Genomic DNA, 19,017 nt, shown 5'->3' with positions numbered 1-19,017 from the left:
TAACTCCATTGACCCGCTTTCAAAACACTGTTACCTCCCAGTCTACAAATGTTTCTACGAGGCCTGATAAACAACTGTGTCTCTGAAGGAGTCCCAGCGCTAAGGGCCAAGCTAACGCTAACGCCTTTCTTTGCCCGCCCATTACCTGCGGGTTGTCCATGAACCACACCAGGCTGCCCTGCTGAGTGTCCAGGATGAAGTAGCGGCGCAGGAACTTGCCGCTGCTCTCGTGCTCCTCGATGTCCAAGAAGCCACAGATGCGGTTCTGTCGGTCCACGTAAGGCATGGCGCCGCCGGGTCATTCCCTGGCCTGCTCCGGCCAAATAAGCTGTGGAGACGAAAGGCGAACAAGAAGTCCTGGGTGGAAGAAAAAGGGGGGGACATAAAGGTGAGGAATTCTCCTGGTCTTAGCTGTGATTCTGCAAGACTAATCCGCAGTATTTTTTGTGTGACTGACAACACAATCTCAGTGCGCTGCAAAGATCACGTGACACAAAACAAAAACCGGCCCACCCACTTTCTACTTGGTTTTCTTTCCTTTTTTTTTTACTTGGCACGTCCCGACTTTTCTTCCCCAGTAACACACACGCGCAAACATTCTCTGTCACGTCCTATTCCATCTATTCCACCCACCCCGGCTTGCTCTTTCTATCTGCTTTTTTTCACTCCCTTTGTATCTCTCTTTTTTCATCACCGCTTAGCTCTCCCAACTGTGCTCTCATCTGATTTGGCAAGCCTCCGGCCAGCCCACTCATTCTCCTCCCCTTCTATCCCAAAGCCTAGTGCCCACTCAAGCATGACGATAAGGAGAAAGACGACAAAGATGACCAAAAAAAAAAAAACCTTAGGCAAGTGAGTTAGCTGAGGCAGACGGCAGCAAACGAGATTTCACGTGCAGCCACATTACGCACACCTGGATTATCTGATGCACTCAAGCTAACTACATTTGTGTATACAGTGGAATACCATAAAAATTGCACAATTTAATAGATAACCTTCAGTCTGTGGAAAACTACGCCTCTCTCAACGCACAGAAATATACCAGTGATGGCAATAAGTGTGAAGGCCGTGGAACAAAATAGAGCTAACCACAATGTAGGAAACCAAAATTCTCATCAGTACTTTGTTAGGTAGAATAATGTAAACTATTCAAGTACCAGAGTTTAAGAACAGAGCCCTGTGGCAAAACTATCACTGCAACAAAATGATTTACCCCATGACAGAAAATAGAACTAATTTTAAAGGTGATGTGCATCGTTTGAGGTGCTTTAAGATAGATGTAAAAAAAATAGAATACAATTCTTTATTAATTATGTGTTAATAATGCCCAACTGATTTCAAGAGCCTTTAAGCAAGTAACAAAGTTCCAAAATCCATACAGCACCTTTGTTACCTAATGAAGTTAAAAAAGACATCCAAGCTAGCAATTCTTGACAATTTAAGTCATTTATGAAGCCTCTTTCAGGACTGTAAAAAAAATACTTAAAATGACCGAATTAATTTAAATCTGACAATAGAATGCATTTTCTTATTGTACTTGAAAACCAAGAAAATTCAAACTTCAAATAAGCAAAAAACTATGGCAATGGAGTTAGAAAATTTCAGTCCTCCCAGTATCAAACATTTTTGAAAAAGCGTCAAAGAGCTCGTTGCCAACCCCCGGGCTAAAGACTTCAATGAGAAAAAGATTAAACAATTAGGTACAATAATTAAATTTCAGGATAGCTCTTTTATACAACATTAGGTCCTTGTGGGTGGGCTGTAAGCGTATAGTGGATTCAGCCTGTTTAAGCTGCTAGACCCTGAGAGTGAGAAGCCTTCTGGGAAAGAACCGCAGATAAAGACGCTCTTTCTCCACGGCATTACGAGTGCCGTGCGGGCGGACGGTAACAACAAAAGGCCCGGTTGTTGTGCAACACGGAGTATGGAGCGCTGAGAGAATCTCAGTTAGCGGAGACTTGGACTTGAATAGTCACACACAAAAAGTCAGGAAAAAATAACCATTTAAACGCAGACACAAGCTTTACTTGTTTGGTGACTGTGAGAGATGCTTCTGTAAAGAAGACCCTGTGAATGAGGTGCTGAGTGCAGGTTTTGAGAGTGAAGGATTTTATTCCACCCCCCAAGCACGAAAAAAAATATTTTGAGAAATGTAGGATTGTGAGTGAAATTGTAGGATCCACAACAGCACAACTTCATGGTTCGAGGAAGGAATAGGCAACATAATATATATTGAGAAATTCCAATTTTCTCAAGACAATCCACTGCTGACTTCCTGTGATTGATCTCCTATAATCTTTTGATGACATGCTAAAGACAATAGTAGTTGCCACTCTCTGCGTCAGCATTTGAATATATATATTGGGATTCAATTAGCTACAAATATATACAGCTTAGATAATGCCACTTGATAGGAGTGAGTGATACATTTTTCTTAGAAAAGGCATGCGTGCCATTCAGTATTGGAGCACTGTCATTATGTTGAATAATTGATTTTTTGATAACTACAATCATGTACATAAGCCATTCTGCAATATATCTGTCTGTATAATGGTGCTTATAACAACATTTTGTGATTATAGTCATTATTAATACAGACAAGAAAAAAATAGATCAAAAGATTGATAAAGTAAAGTCCTAGTTTCTCCAACACAACTTTTTGGAGGCATACTTATCAGAGATGGGTAATGTACTTGTGATTGTAAACAAAAATATAAACCCGCATAAAAATAGTTGGTTTCGTGAATGTTGTCTTGTTTTCCCCTAATGTAGCATACAGGTATTGGTTATCGGTATTGGTTTGCAGAAGCAAGATTTTATCGCGTATTGGTTGGAAAAAAAACTGTTATGATGCATTCCCACAAATAACTACTATATGCATGTGGATTTTTATTTGGCGGACTAGGCTTTCTGTTTAATAAGCATGAGATGAAATAAAAAGGCAAACATTTCCAAGGAAAGAGGAGATTGCCGTTCTGACTATGACTGACGGTGGGCGACTTCTGCTAGGACAGAAATCTAACATTTGCAGTGTGGGGCTTTTGTATCCTGTGCCACGTGGCGGCCAACTGGTCACGCAGGGATGGCATTTGTTCATTAAAAAAAAATGGTAGGAGCCAGCTGGGCACCTCAACAGAGTCAATATTTTCATTTTGCCAGTCATCTTGGGCCTCTGTTGTAAGGAACAGCTGCTGTGGAGCATGTGAGCCTTCGTGTTTGCATGGGGGAGCAGTCAGTTGGTAGCACAGCATCTGCAGACTTAGCAGTAAAAAGGAGAATCTCAGGCGTGTCGTTGAGGTAGGTAGGTAGCTGAAACAAACTGACTAGTAACCATCAATCGCGTAGTGTGCTCAAAATGCTTTATGCCATGTATCAGCCACAGAGTTACCGAATACACTTTGGAATACAAATATGGTTTTGGTCAATGTTTAGAAAATTTACTATTTTTTTTACCATATTCTCACAACAACAAGGCGCACACAATAAGGTGCACTATACTTAAAGTTGCAGCCTCAGTTACGTGTGACATTGCCGCACACTAGAGGTAAGATCTTAAGCCTGAGTCCAACCTGAGCCAACCCGAAATTCGGGAACCTGTGGTGGAAAGTATGTGCCCTTTAAATCTATACTAAAACAAACAATGAGTTAAGCTAACTTTCCAAAATCGTCAACTTCTTCAACCGGCGGCCCACATTGTGTAATATAATTACACGTTTCTAGACTTATGAGTGTTTATAAAAAATAAGATTAAATCATTTGTGTTTTTAAAAGAATTAAATATCCATCCTCCCATTATCTGCACTGCTTATCCTCAGTAGGGCTGCGGGGGATGCTGAAGCCCATCCCAGCCATCCTCAGGCAGTGGGCAGAGGACACCCTGAACTGGTTGCCAGCCAGTCGCAGGGCCCACAGGGACAGACAATTTGCTCGCTCATTCACACCTAGGGACAATTTGGACCGGCCAATTAACCTAACATGCATGTTTTTGGAATGTAGGAGGAAACTGGAGTGCCCGGAGGAAACCCATGCAAGCACAGGGCGAACATGCAAACTCCACACAGGAGGTTCGATCTCATGACCTCAGAACTGTGCCGCACATGCGCTAACCACTGCGCCACCCCACTGCCTAGAATTAAATATTTTAACACCAAATAAAAATACACACTGTGCCTTTGAAATTGCATTAATTTAGAATATGCAGACTCTTAAATGGCAGCTAGAGCAGTGTTTTTTTGAACCAAGGTACACTTTTAATTATAAAAAAAAGTTCAGAGGAACACCGTCTGTCGAAATTGTTTGAAAATAAAAGTTATGTCAAATATTTCACTGTAATACCTCATAAGCAGATAATTAGTACATAAAAAGAAAATAATACATAGAATAAAAAAGAATGACTTGCTTCATTTATGTTTTTATTTTTTACAGTGCAATCTTAAACCGCTATGTTAAACAAATTAAGTTATTAAATGCACTGTGCTACCTCATGAGGAGATCATTAGTATATAAAAAGGATATAAAAATCTACTGCCACCTACTGATATCGATGACTATTACAGTTCCTTGTCTGAAGATACCAAAAATACTGAATAATGGCCTGACTTTTTGGAAAGATAAAATTGGGCAAATTCCAGCGGCACACTAGACAAGGTGTCACGGCACACTAATATGCCCCGGCACACTGGTTGAAAAACACTGCATTAGAGCGCCACCAATTCTGATATCATCTACTAATGTGACTACCAATACATTAAAAGGATTGTACTGCCACATATACAGATACTCACCGAACCAGAGAAAGTAGGATGGGAATTACACTTTTAGTCATATTTTAAAATAAATGTTAAAAAAAAAAAAAAAATTATTGAAATAGAAATTAGACCTGTCATGGTGTAATCATTAAAATGGGGTCACCAGAAACCACCAGACGCAGTCTATTGTCACAATCAGAAACTACACTTAGTGACGTGCAGTCAGCGTCGGGAAGGTAAGGCTGTACCTCCAAAAAACGTTTTACAGATTGACATAATTGACTTTCGATTTTTTTGCTGTTTTTTCTTCTCACATGTACTTTTAGAAGTGATGTGCAATCAGGGGAGGCAGGCTATGCCTCACCTGTCTTCACAAAATATAATATTAAAAATATAATAAATTGTTCTATTTATTCAGTAAATTGATTCATTTATATTCACATTTTTAACATGACTATAACAAATACATCCATCCATTATCTGTACCGCTTATCCTCAGTAGGATCGTGGGGGTGCTGGAGCCCATCCCAGCTATCTTCAGACAGAGGGAAGGGGACATCCTGAACTGGTTGCCAGCCAGTCGCAGGGTACAGAGAGACAGACAACTCACTCGCTCATTCACACCTAGGGACAATTTGGACCGGCCAATTAACCTGACATGCATGTTTTTAGAATATGGGAGGAAACCGAAGTGCCCGGAGGAAACCCATGCAAGAAGAACATGCAAACTCCGCACAGAAAGATTTTATCTCATGACCTAAGAACTGTGCCGCACACACGCTAACCACTGCGCCGCCGTGCTGCTATAATAAATACAATTAGTATGTAATGTATTACTGTGCTGAGCGTCGGCAGATGCAGAGTGAAGCACACCCTTCTCCTGCCTCATGGCAGTGGGCGAAACTGAGATCAATGATTCTGATTTGACGTACACATCAGCCCAAAGTAGAAAAGTATGTGATAGTATTAGCAAGTTTGCAAAAAGTCAACTTTTTTTTTCTCTTGTTGCATGGAGTCTTTTTTCATAAAGAAGGTTTACCAATCCATCCATCCATCCATTATCTGGATCGCTTATCCTCAGTAGAGTGCTGGAGCCTAATCCAGCAGTCTTCGGGCAGTGGGCAGGGGACACCCTGAACTGGTTTCCAGCCAGTTGCAGGGCACACAAAGACAGACTCACTCGCCCATTCACACCTAGGGACAATTAGGACCAGCCAATTAACCTGACATGCATGTCTTTGGAATGTGGGAGGAAACCGGAGTGCCCGGAGGAAACCCACACAGGCGCGGGAAGAACAAACTTTGCGCAGGAAGGCTGGTCGCTGGAATTGAACCCATGACCTCAGAAATGTGGCGCGGACGCACTAACCAGCTGCCGAGCCGCCCGGATTACACATCTATTGCTTTATTTCAAAAGGCGCAACAAATGAAATGAATTTCTAAGTAAAATCAAAACAATAAGACTTTTCTCTTTTTTTATGCTACAGATTATATATTGCTGTCTTGCTCTGCCAAGCAAACAATGAATAAAATACAAGTTTATTTATTTGTAAATGTGACTGTGCCAAGGAGCACGGCAGCGCAGTGGTTAGCGCGTGTGCGACACAGTTCTGAGGTCATGAGATCGAACCTCCTGTGTGGAGTTTGCATGTTCTCCCCGTGTTTGCGTGGGTTTCCTCCGGGTACTCCGGTTTCCTCCCACATTCCAAAAACATGCATGTTAGGTTAATTGGCCGGTCCAAATTGTCCCTAGAGGTGAATGAGCGAGCAAATTGTCTGTCCCTGTGTGCCCTGCGACTGGCTGGCAACCAGTTCAGGGTGATCCCTGTCCACTGCCCAAAGATAGCTGGGATGGGCTCCAGCACCACCGCGACCCTACTGAGGATAAGCGGTGCAGATAATGGATGGATGGATGGATGTGACTGCCTTGCCCGATATGAACAATAAACAACAATAAACTCACGGGTCAATACACTAAACAGTGAAGTGTAAAAAAACGAACAGATGTGAAAGGTGTGTGAAAATTTAAGATTGGGACTGTTGTGTGTGACGACATTACGTATTATATTTAATTTTCTGCTTCTTCTTTGTATATTTTTATCTAGGTTTTAAATGTGTTTTTCCCTTTGAAAAGACGTTCTGGCATTTCATTCATATAAGAATGAAAATTAAGATGAATTTCTGTTATTTATTTCAAAAAATGTGTTTTTGATGAGCTCTCAACAGGATATTGCGAAAGTGTCAGGGGCCGCAACGACAGCGGTGAGGGCACAGGTGTGTTCATGCGGGTCAAAGGTGAACTCTCCCGGCACAGCCATGGTCACGGCTGTCTTCGAAAGAAACACATCAGACCGAACAACTCTGACAGGCTTCGGCCTCCCTCCCCAATGTCAGCTCCACCGGGCTCCATCTACAACCCGGTTCGTAGCATCGTACCCCACGGATCAACTGCCGGTGACGCCGGCTATGACGGGGGTTAGCTTACCGAGCTAGCTAGCATATAGCACATTTAAGCATTTAACCCAGCGAACGGTATTTAACACCTTTAAAATACCATCAATACATAAAGTCCTACATTAAATTGATACTAAAAGCATAATAATGATAATAGCGTCTAGAGGTGAGCTTTATGTTGACCCAGTCAAGCTAACGTTGCGGGCGCAGTTCGAAGGCGTCGATACCGTTTAGCGACGAACCACTTCCCGGGTAGGATTAAACGCACACTTGCATCGGACGGGAATTGTGGTCTTGGTATTCTCACTTACTTGCAGTAGTGCTTGGCTTCGGTTCCCGCCTGGCTCTTCCCGAGGGTAGTCGCCCTTTGCCGCCTCAGCCCATCTCTGATCCTGCAAACGCGGGCGGAGAACCGCAGGCGACACTCAACGCATAGGAGCGTCGAGATCGTCTGTCAGCGACAGTCAACTCCCGAGTTCGAAGCCGGAGCTCGCTTGCATTTCGGGACGATGACGTCAGTTATACGATAACAGTATTGAGGATTTTGCTTTTAGCAAACCGTATCTCCAAAATACATTCTTCACCGAAAACGTTTGTTTTCTGAGTTTTTTAAACGGGCGGAGTGAGGGGTGTTAATGTTTATAAACTCTTAGTTAGAATCGGGCGGAGGAAGTTTGCGTGGAGTGGCAATGTAGCGACATCTGTTGGTGACAGTCTGTATTGACGGGTAATGTAATCCAGTAATGGTCATAATTAGTTTCCAATTGATTTACCTTTTTTTGTTCTTACAAAAGTCAACATCATCACTATTGGATTAGTGGAAAAAAACACATAACGAAAAAACAGGATATCCAGGCACTTGCTATCAAAGATATGGGATCAAGCAATTCCCCCGTCAGTCAAATTTTATATACTTTATAAAAAGGATTTAAAGCTTCTTTAAACTTTTGAAAGACACCCAGGTGCTATATCCTATAATTGAGTGTCAGTTGATACATTTGGATAGTATTTTTTTTTTATCGTGTAGCAGCTTGTTATAAAGGTGGAATTGTAGGTCCTGAAATCTAACCAGTTAAGATCCACTGGATTACACAACATAAGAAAATTTCTTCTATTTACTGACATTCTCTGAAAGCCAAAACATTTTTCTCTTGCTTCTTTTTGCATTGTCGCGCCACATTTGGCCAGCGGGCCATGACTTTAATACCTATGGCATAGATGACATACCTGTCAACCTCCACGGCTCCATGCCTGTACAAACTGGCGTATTTTCCTGTACAAAACACAAAATAATCGTACACCATATATTTTTTTTTCGGAATGATGCATGATGGTAAATCCCCAGGCGGCAGACGCATATGCACAGTAGCATCAAACCGCTCGCTTCGTTTGCAACAAAAAAACCGATACCGAGATATAGGCTTCCACGGCGAACTTCTTTGACTTGATTGATTTGCCGATTCATGATAGTCTGTGTATGCCGGATTGTACCCATCATTGACAAATTTGCGTTTTTCCGTACAGATTTCCTTGTACGTCGTACTCATCTTAAAATGCATAAAAAACGTACTTTGTACGGCAAAACCGTACAGGTTGACAGGTATGAGATTATATTAGTCCATTGTCCAATGCAAGGGATTTTTTTCTTGACATTGGGAGCAACATAGCACGCTTTTTAAGTGATCATGTGACATTGGTTGGGACAAATCAATGATTGCTCAATAGTGAAATACATCCCCTCCGTTCATGCCAAAATTATGCCTGTGTCTAATGTAGGACATAGCGGGTTCTTTTGCCAATTTGTGGGTTTGTAAATTGACTTTATCACTGATTTTTGTATATGATATTTATAAACTGGTAAACTATCTTGGATTACAAGGGTAAACTTGAGCACTGGCAAATACATCAGCTAATGTTTATATTTGAACAGTCTGTCATCAGCGGATCAGTTTTGATTTTACACTTTGCATTTTAAAAGCCTTCAGATGCTAAGAAAGTTGGGAGCCTTGACAGGATGTTAAAAATGATTTAAAAAGGTTAAAAAAACGCCTCAAATTAAATAATAACATAATTCTGTAATACCAAATGTAGACTCATACCTCGTGTAAAGTCACATGCTGACAGTGTGTTTTAAATAGATCTCTATCAAAAGTAATGAATACAAGCCAACACTAAACATAAACAGGTTGCAACTTTGCATTCAAATTTCAAGGCAACCTTCGAGTTTTTCGAGGGCGTTGACGAACACCGGAAAACACGCACACCAGCTCATGCATAAATACTCAGGCACTCTGTCAAGTTTGAACAAGCTGAGTAGGTAAGGCAGTTGTAGGCGCGCATGCTTACTGTTCCGGTTTCTTTTGCACCTTTCTTAAACTTGTTTCCATTTATTTTTTTGTTAATAATTTTGTTCGGGTCTAGGTTGCCATGGCGGACGAAGAGGGGGACACCCTCTCAGAGCTCAAGACTTTCACTTCACTGGAACCTCAACCCAGGTTTCGCTCCCACAGTGACACCTCGGGCTTTGCCGCCAGAATTCTGTGGAGGCTCAGAGGAGGACGCACAGGTAAAGAAACAAACCTCAAAGTGCTTAGAGAAGCACTACGTTTCTAACTCTGATCTGTATCTTTGTTTCTGACTGTCGGTCAACAATGAATATATCATTACAAAAATAAATGAACTGTCAAGCTAAGGTATCTTAATATCTTTATTTTGCGTTTGTTACTGACTATGTTTACATGCCTGGAATACTCCAATTGAAATCAGACTATTGCCGGTGTTCGAGTTCTGTCAACTCATGTAAACATGCATAAAAAAATCAGATGAAGGTTTTGTCTAGGGGTGTCAGTTCTCATAAACTGGGACAGATTTGTTAAACTGTTCAAAGAATGCTAAGCTGAATAGTCGTTCCTCAAACATTTTCAGTCTTTAATAAATTCACTCTTTATAAAAGGTTTGCAGTGCTTGGCTATCAGCATGGCGACCTCGTAGCACGCCTTTGTGGCATTTTTATTTGACTTGCGGGGTGTCGTTGAAAAGCGATGCAATGTTGTTAAAACAGCTTCCAGTTCCTTCGCCTTTTCACAGCGTTTGTTTCCAGTTAGCTTTTTGTAGTCTGCAAGTTTCGTCTGATGATATATTCTTTAAAAACAGCCTTGGTCTCAGCCTTGGTCTTGGGCAGACACAGTTGTTTTGGATTTTGGTGAAAAAATAGTTTAATTCCCCCTTGTTCTGGAAGTAGGAGCCCTCACAGTCAACTCTCTTTATTTACAGTCACCACATCAAAATGGGGTGGCTAAAATTGCCTCAGAAAACCAAGGGCAAGGTAGTCAAAGAGCTACTACCATCATCTGGTGATTTGTTTTTTTGTTTTTGTACAAATGTATTTTATCCTGCAGTCAACATCACTGGCGGGCCACAAATCATCCATTTTATGACATAGGCTGTGGGCCAGGAACAATTCGATCACGGGCCGCAACTGGCCCCCGGGGTCGAATTTTGGACATGCCTCTCTTAGTCTGACCGTGAGTAGTCCGAACGAGGTGGTTGGGTTAGTTCTTTAATTTTCCGATTACTAGTAAATTTATACCCATTCGAATATTCCGTTCTTTTGTGCGCATTACTGTGCATGTGCAGTTTCCCTGATCTGGGATATTTGGGTGCTACAAACAACTGTAACAACAGCAACAAATGATACATGCAAACTCCGGCTTACTCGCTAAAAATCCTTGTATGATTTAGTTGAGTTCTCAGGGGCATTTTCATTTTATTTTGTGTCCTACGGCGCAAATTCCACCGTTGTATTTACGTATGTTACAGTTGTATCCATCCATTTGTAGTGCAAGTCTATTTCTTTGGCAAGCCACGTACAACGTGACGTCAGAATGGTGCACACTTATGTGGCGAGGTGGGAACAAGCATGGTACTTTAGGGTTTTTGTGAGTAACAAGAATTAAATCATCCTCTAGTTGATGTCAAAAGTGAAATGCATAAACAATGTCTATTTGCAAAATGACGTCTGCAGTGCTCAGGCCCTCTGGTCGAATTGCATGGAAACATATTCATACGGGGTTATTTTTTGTCTCTAGGATATTCAATTTAAAAGTTTCGTTGGGATTGCTCCAATGATCTGAATTCTGATCCTACTAGGACTAACTTGCATGCAAAGTAGTGGCTATCATCAAGGACGAACACTTTTCTGTGCATTCAGGCTTTGAAATAGGAACCTTGATGGTCACACCCATTAGTGTTGTGTTTTATTTCTTTCATAAAGCAATGGCAGTGTAGTTTTGCATTAGAACGCCAGCCGTTGCCTGAAATGTGCTCTGGATCTTTGCCAGGTATACCTCTCTTTAATGGATGAGCAGTGCTATATTAGCTCCTGTCATTTCTAGTGTGACATTCCTTTAGGATGATACTTTTTTAAAACATTTTGCAAACGAGCCAAAGTAAATTATTTGACAAGGTTTTTAACATTTCGAGACAAATCTTGTTATTACAACTGGCCTCGCTGTTTTTCCAGTCTGTTCCGTATTTGTGACATTTGTTTTTTCCAAACTATTTTTGGAGAGGCGAGGAGATATTTTTTTGATTGCCAAACTAAATCTTACTCAGAATGACTGAATGCGTCCGCATTTCTCAGGTTGTTGCATGTGCGTGTTTAATTGTCTCTCTTACATGTCACTTTGTCCCACTTTGTTTACCACAAGTATTTATGTTAACTACCATCTTTTTTCTAAAATTTCCACCTCAATTAATTAGGAGTATACAGTACCAACATGTCCATGTATTTACAGAGGCCTCTGTAGTTTATTGTGTTTGCCCAAGTCACATTTAGGGGATGTCTTTAAAATGTTCATTTATTTGTTGGGCTGGAGAGTAATGAGTGTCACCAGGCTGTACATGCCCCAAGACACACCACAGAAAATGGTGCCCCTACGACTCTAGTGGTTAAGGTATACAACAGAATGCATATGAGTAGCCCTTTGATTAATGCAGTTGAACCTCAAGGGGCAGATCAAAAGTCTGTCTTGTGATTAGCATGTCTGCCTCCTAGTTGAGTAGGTATGGGCGAGTATCAATACCCTATATTCTATCAGCCCTTCGCCTGTCCTAGTCAATCTAGCACTTGTTAATAATTCCAGGATCAGACACCAGTAAATCGGGCCAAAAAAAACCCTGAAAAATCAGTTTGCAACATGAGCGAATCGCCATCCGTCTCATTTTAAAATGTTACTTTATGCATGGAGTTGACTATTCTTATTCAACATTTTTCTGAACATGACTTGGATGTCAACACGTGCCCCAAAATCACTTTGGAGATTACAATCTATTGTCCGAGTATGTGCTAGTGTGTTTGGATGTGTTTCCAAGTGTGCAAATGTACAATAACATGAAATGTATTGTTTATCATCATTAGGGAAGCTATTTCCGCAAATAGTCCATAAGGAATGATGTGTAGACTGCAAACAGCACACTGTTCTCCAAATGGACAATCTATTACTTTCCTCTAATTAGACTGGCATAGGGAACCATTTGAGCAGGAAAGGAAGGTTCAGCCAAAATATGAAACTGGTTAAATCCAAGGGAACAGGAGAAAATTGTGTCATCCAAAAGGAGAGCGGGCTAAATCAAATGTGAGTGTGGTTATGTAGGAGGAAGGAGAAAGCAGGATAAAAAGGACTGAGAAATAGAAGAGAAGGGGAGTGTCTGCTTGCTCCCAGAAATAGCTCTGATTAGACAGCATTTGAAGCAATGATAAGGACCTGTTAGATGGGTTTTTGTTGCCTGCATACAGGGAAGACATGAGAGACCCAAAAACGAAACCATAATATTATGAACTAAAGTGTACAGGATACCAATCCATATTTGTGTTTCAGTTAATAAATCCGATTTTTTTCCCAACTAACTCTTGTTTTTGCTCACATTAGTAACCCTGCCACAAACATATTGTTTAGTAAACCTAAAGTATAGAGTGTTGCTTGATTAAAATATTAAATAAATAATTATCCTGCACTTTTCTTATAAAATTACACACAGGTGGACATAAGCACGCTGTTATTAATTTGGCAGACAGTGGAAGTTCACTCAAAATAAACCAGAAGTGAAACGAAACAAGTTGGATGAGCGTACATGTCCATACGGAATTAAACTCTTCAAAGCGCATCAATGATCGGTGCATAAAACATAACTTAATGCAACTCTGCTCACCTTTTGGCTTTAACATGTAGTAATTACTTTAAGGTTCAGACAGTTACCCAACCATACGACCTTGACTTAACTCTGAGTCAGAGTGGGAAGCAGTAAACTGTCACAAGCCTGCAAAATGTAGACTGTCTTGCTAAAACACAAATATTCGGAAATATGTAAATCACAAAAATTTGAATAGGTCGTGTAATTTAACAATTAGTAGTTGTGCGGGCACAGTCGGGAAAAAACTGGTGGTATGGGACCCTAAGGTGGGTCCCAGTCCCATTTTCATTGGGTCTTGGGCCTTGGGCCTTTCTCCCGCCAAAATAATGCTAAGAAGAAAAAAACTGAGGGTCAATTACACAGTAGATGGCGATAATGCCCTGCTGGATCTCTTCTTCCTGTTCAGGCAATCATTGTTGTCCAAATTGTGTTTGACAATTGTGTTTGTCATTTTGTTCGTTGTATTTCCTTTTTCAGCCGACAATAACGGGTCCCAATACTTTTAGTGATTAGGGGAAAGAAAAGTGGAATAAAGTGACAATAACGATCGAGTCGAAAAAGGTAATTATTGCGAAACATGAAAATATTGTACGAATTTCTGCCATTGAAGCGCTGCTTTGAAGGTACAGTAATAGTTTGAAAATGTTACTTTTCTATATTTTTTTTTACCAATAAATTTATTTTGATTATCTACACAATTAAGTATTTTTTGTTGTTTTAGGTTCAAGACTTCTTTTAGTATGAGGCTATTTTAAAGCAGTGTTAGGGGGTAGCTTATGCAATGTAGGCTTATGCGAATACATACGGTAGTTGTTTTGGTTTTGCTGGTCCTGCTTTAAATGGCACATTCCGTTGATACATCTGGAAAGTTGTTTTTTTTTCTTGATTTTGTCTCAGCTTGTTGTTAAGTTGGAATTGTAGGTCCTCAGATCTGACCAGTTAAGAACCACTGGCCTACACAACATTAGAAATAGATTTTTTTCCATTTCCTGACATTCTTTCGAAAGTGATTCAACAAGATGGTGAAAAAGTTACTTTCCCGGTTTATCAATAAATTTTTATTCACCAACTGACTTTCCTCCAGTAATATATTTTGAAAAAGCATTGTATCAGCAAACAACCACGGCTCATTTGGTTCTAAAGTCATGTCCGCTTGTCCAAACAGTTCACAACATCCTACCTCATTATTTCCAGGCTTTTAAATACAAAACAGGAAATTAAAGACCTCAAAATCTTGCAGCAAGACAACACACGTTTATTGTTATAAGGTGACGAGCGACTATGCTCTTTATTGGATGTTGACACTTTGGTAGTTTAAACAAACATATATTTCAGGAGATGCTTCGTACTCATATTAATTTGATTGTTAGCCATACTTAAAGGTGCAGTGAATCATTTGAATGTCCTTAAGTTAAGATATTTTTTCTATTAAGTATGTTTACAATGCACAACTGAGTTCAAAGAGACTTTGTTTTTTATCTTTTTTTATCTTTTTAGTAACACTGTTCTGGAACGCACAACACATTAGGTGGAAACAAAAAAAGGGCGTGAGTTTGGAGAGTGACTTTATGCTCGTCATCACAGATTTTTGTTCGTGTAGCATGAAAAGGCCTGTTTCTAATATAGTTCAAACGTCTATCCGAACCCCAAAAGATGAAAAAGAAGAGTTTATTCAAGCTTGTCTTAGAAATACATGCACTTGATAAATGAGTTACGATCAAGACTTAAAGCCAGGAGATGGCGGCAGAGAGAAACAAGGTTTCAAACTCCAGACAGCACCTTTAACAACAATAAATATGATAGGTCTTAACCTGCACATTCTAAAAACAATAGTTGAGTTTATTGTGAGAATGTATTCATAGCTTTGCTTTCATTTAGTGCATTGGGGAAAAACTGCTTCAACTTATGTTTGGTTTCATGGAATATTGGTGTGTTATCAGTTCAGGGTGCACCTGTAGCTCACCTTATTATGAAAGTGTGTGTGTTTACACACAAAGGGGAAGCTGGCTCGTTTACTCTTGCTTCTCTTTATACATGAGCCAATGAAGTACTGACCTTTCGTAGTGGCTAATCTGCGCTGATTACAAACAACCATAAATCATTAAAATGGAACAACATGTAGACTCTTCCAGCTTTCCCTTGAACCTGCCGCTCCCTTTTTTGAGTTGCCTTATCATATGTATGTTTTTGCGTCATAGTGGGATCTCCGTGCCATAGGAATCCCGGAAGATTCTAGGATAGGAGTTTGACTGAAGCGAAGGTAGGGAGGAACAAGATCTGAGATGGAAAGAGACATTAAGTTTTAATGCTCTTTATCGGAGGGAGAGGAGCGAGGCAGGTGGGAGGAGCGAGCAAGGGATGGAAGAGGAGGGAGGAACGAAGGAGGAGGGCGGTATGTCGGGAAGAGGCAAGGATCAACTCACACTGCTGATAATATTCCCTGGGTCAAGTCATGGAACATGATGGTGAGTTTCTATCTACTGTGATTGTTAACATTCCGGTATTTTTCTCACTAGTATATGCACATAAATGTTAATTCTGTTCAAACGACAAGTTGCAGTGTTACATGATGCATCACCTGCAAAATATCCTGTAACTTAACAATATTTATAAGAACGCTTACACTGTAATGAGATCATGAAACTACTTTCACTTTAAACAGTTTTTAGTGTGTTGTATTTGAAGTCATCTGAAGTGGTGGCGGTGTTTGTATTACATATAGTGTGGTTATGCTTTCCAAGTGGGTGTTGTCTGTTTTTTTTAGATTTGTTAGATTTACAGTTTGAATGTATGGTTGTTTTTGTGTGTTGTAGACACTCCCATTATATGTGTGTTAATCTGAGAAAATAATAATGCCTTCCCTTTTTTAAATTACAAGAAATATACTCACTTGTGTATGTTTTTCTATTAAGAACTTCTGTTCAAGTCTGAATATATGCTCTTAAGTAACCTTAAAAATAAATATCAGTAACATTTATTGCATCACCACAAAATAGCATGTTTTGCTTACAGTCGTTGAGCAGTGTGTGAAAAGATGACTTGATGCTATTTTTCACACACCCTCCTCTTTCCACCTACTGTAATTGTGAGGGGCCTTTAAAGAAATCAAAAGGCTCCGCTTAATTGCTCTTTTATTCTCACTGCGCGCATGATTCATGATGTCTGTTTTACGAGGCGTGCGACAAGCAGCATTCCAGCTTGACATAGCAGTGGCCTCAGTAACCAAGGTTTGGTTCAACTAGTCAAGTAAGGACTTTTCACCTGTCAACTTTATTTGTTGTTGTCAAAACATGCCTGTTACTTACCTTGATTGATCATGCGTGTCATGGAATTTTTTTTGCTTCGCGCTTATTACGTCACACCACAATGCATTGTGGCCGTATTCAAACTTTAAACATGACAGAGGAATATATGATTTTTTTTTTCTTTTATGTACATTTTAGTGAAATAATCATGCTGTGTATTTTTACATTTAGTATGCGTAATCATTTTGGGAAATTTAAACCCGAAATGCATGTCTTTGAATTTGGAAAATACCCTCCCTAAACTCCAAACATACTAGTGATTTCAGTCTTCTAGGACAATTGGGAATCAATTTCAGTTCAAGTGTCGTTATAAGCAGAACGATTTATATTGCTAACTTTGTCTTAGCTGAGGAAATGTGTATACAATTGTGAAGTTGGCATCGACTATATTATCTAATAAAACTGATGCCTATGTTGAGCTTTACAGCTCACCCAAATCGCTCCTTCAACCACAATCTGGTGCCTTGGTCCACCTGTCTGCTATAAATTTGTTCCCACCCTGAAAGAGCGCTTTGAAATGAACCCAGGATTTTGTAGTGAGTACAGATTAATTATTGTTTTCATCTCTTCTCACCCAAAATGTAATGTCGAATAAAACCACAATCCAATAATGACTTTACAAGGTGTGTAAGGTTTCAAGACTGTTGCCAGAAAACATGTATTTTAAAACCAAATCATTACGCTTCCAACTGCATTACAGCCTTTACAACTTTAATAACAGCATATCTCTCCTGCCCAAAATTCTGCGGCATTAGAATTTTTCCATGCGAAAAGAGTTGCGAGCTGTGGCAATGTACCCCACTGCTTTACCATAATAACATGCATACTTGTTATGCCCTGAGCATCCCAAGGTACCTGGCCAGGAGAAGGATCGCACTGTGGGATCAAACCACTAACCTTAACTGACCTGACACATTCTCCTTTCCAAACTCGTAGTATGTAAATGAAAGAGATCAGTTTTGAAGAATCCATTTTGAACAACTCTTTGATGGAGGTTTGGTACCAATGGCTGGGAAATCACCTTACACTCCAAGGCAAAAACTGAGATGGATTGAAAATGTTCTCGTCTGTGGTTAAAAGTATTGAGACTATCTTGACAGACCTAATAGACATTCTGGGCTGCAAATCAACTGCCATTAGTTAGCGAAGAAGCTTTCATAACAAACCGTATCACACCTTTGTTTGAGCAATAAAATGGGGGGGGGGGCGAAGCAGGCTTCATCTTCAAATGACACTCACGAATGGCCGTGCTGCTCCGGTGTTTGTACTCAGCCAAGACGTGACTGTATATATAATCAAATGAAGGAATGCTCCCTTGTTTACCGTCTCCATTCTGACATGAGTTTCTGCAAGTGTGTGCCGCGTCATTTCCCTTCAAAGTGAGGGCCTTTATTCAGCGCAGGTTACCAAACGCTGCTCGGGCCGCTGTCTGTCGCCATCTATTGCTCTCTATCGCACGCTCTTTCGCTCCAGTTCTTTGTCCGCCAGTCTGGCAGGATGTCAGCTATTGATTTAATACAGGCAACATTTTAGCATTATGGCTCGTACCAAACGGTATACAACAAACAGGAGATCAGGTTGCAGATGCGCTGCCTGTGGCAGATGGAAAGACTGAAAGATGTGACTGTAACCAGTCCTGTAGTACTACCAGAATACTTTCCTGTAGTTCTAAGGTAACACTCATATTGAAAGGTGCAAGCATAAGGAAACACTGAATACTTGAGCACATTAATAGATGAGATTGTACTGTTGAATAAATTGGCTTTGGTGGATGTTGGAGGAACACGCAGGCTCTCAAAAGTAGCACTTAAACAATTATTAGCCCCGTGTTCCGCTGAGGCCACCTTTTGAATATTTGATGACTGCTTTTTCCCCTCAGCCCTTTCTTCTCCTGATCAATAATCTGATTATAATCCCTCGGGTGACCCTCATTATTGAAAATAATAATGCTAACCCTAAAATGTCCCCTTGAAGGACTTGTGACTGGAAAGAGTGCTCAATTGATGATTGATTTAAGTAAAACCTTCAAGGTGTGATTGAAGAATGGACGTTCTTCTTTGAGGAAGATATACCCGGTACTCTATCAAGTGATGAGCCATAGAGTGGAATAGTGTTGTGCACATCTGCCTCACAGGGTCAGTGTTCATAAATTTAATAATAATGATAATAATACATTGAGTTTCGAAGCGCCTTTTTGGACACCCAAGGTTGCTGTACATATAGCTGTACATATTATGGTTCGGTGAACGATTACTAAATTCACCTTAGTCATGTAAAGTCTTTTTCCTGATGGGGTGCCGATCCTCACATTTCAACTA

The 19,017-nt window shown here is 40.3% G+C and overlaps 2 protein-coding genes across 5 annotated transcripts in view; one reads left to right on the top strand and one right to left on the bottom strand.

Moving 5' to 3' along the window:
- Positions 1–7,796, bottom strand: part of LOC148353762 (pleckstrin homology domain-containing family A member 1-like) — a 31,828-nt gene extending 24,032 nt beyond the window's left edge. The window contains exons 1-2 of one of the 2 annotated variants that reach the window (XM_088352118.1): positions 7,514–7,796; positions 146–357 (exon numbers count right to left, since the gene is read on the bottom strand). In XM_088352118.1, the coding sequence (XP_088208244.1) occupies positions 146–286 (141 nt within the window). In that variant the 5' untranslated portion in view covers positions 287–357; positions 7,514–7,796. The remainder of the gene's footprint in view (positions 1–145; positions 358–7,513) is intronic. The other variant, XM_088352117.1, reaches the window with a different exon arrangement.
- Positions 7,005–19,017, top strand: part of phactr2 (phosphatase and actin regulator 2) — a 38,120-nt gene continuing 26,107 nt past the window's right edge. The window contains exons 1-2 of one of the 3 annotated variants that reach the window (XM_088352111.1): positions 7,005–7,168; positions 9,624–9,768. In XM_088352111.1, coding sequence (XP_088208237.1) covers positions 7,031–7,168; positions 9,624–9,768 — 283 coding nt within the window. In that variant the 5' untranslated portion in view covers positions 7,005–7,030. Of the gene's footprint in view, positions 7,169–9,426; positions 9,520–9,623; positions 9,769–15,783; positions 15,860–19,017 lie in introns of those variants that run through there. The other 2 variants (XM_088352112.1, XM_088352114.1) reach the window with 2 other exon arrangements.

The sequence above is a fragment of the Urocampus carinirostris genome, chromosome 13 (genome assembly GCF_059441175.1).
Source record: "Urocampus carinirostris isolate Australia breed hairy pipefish chromosome 13, RoL_Ucar_1.0, whole genome shotgun sequence".
Lineage (NCBI taxonomy): Eukaryota > Metazoa > Chordata > Actinopteri > Syngnathiformes > Syngnathidae > Urocampus > Urocampus carinirostris.
This window is presented reverse-complemented; position numbering and strand designations above follow the sequence as displayed.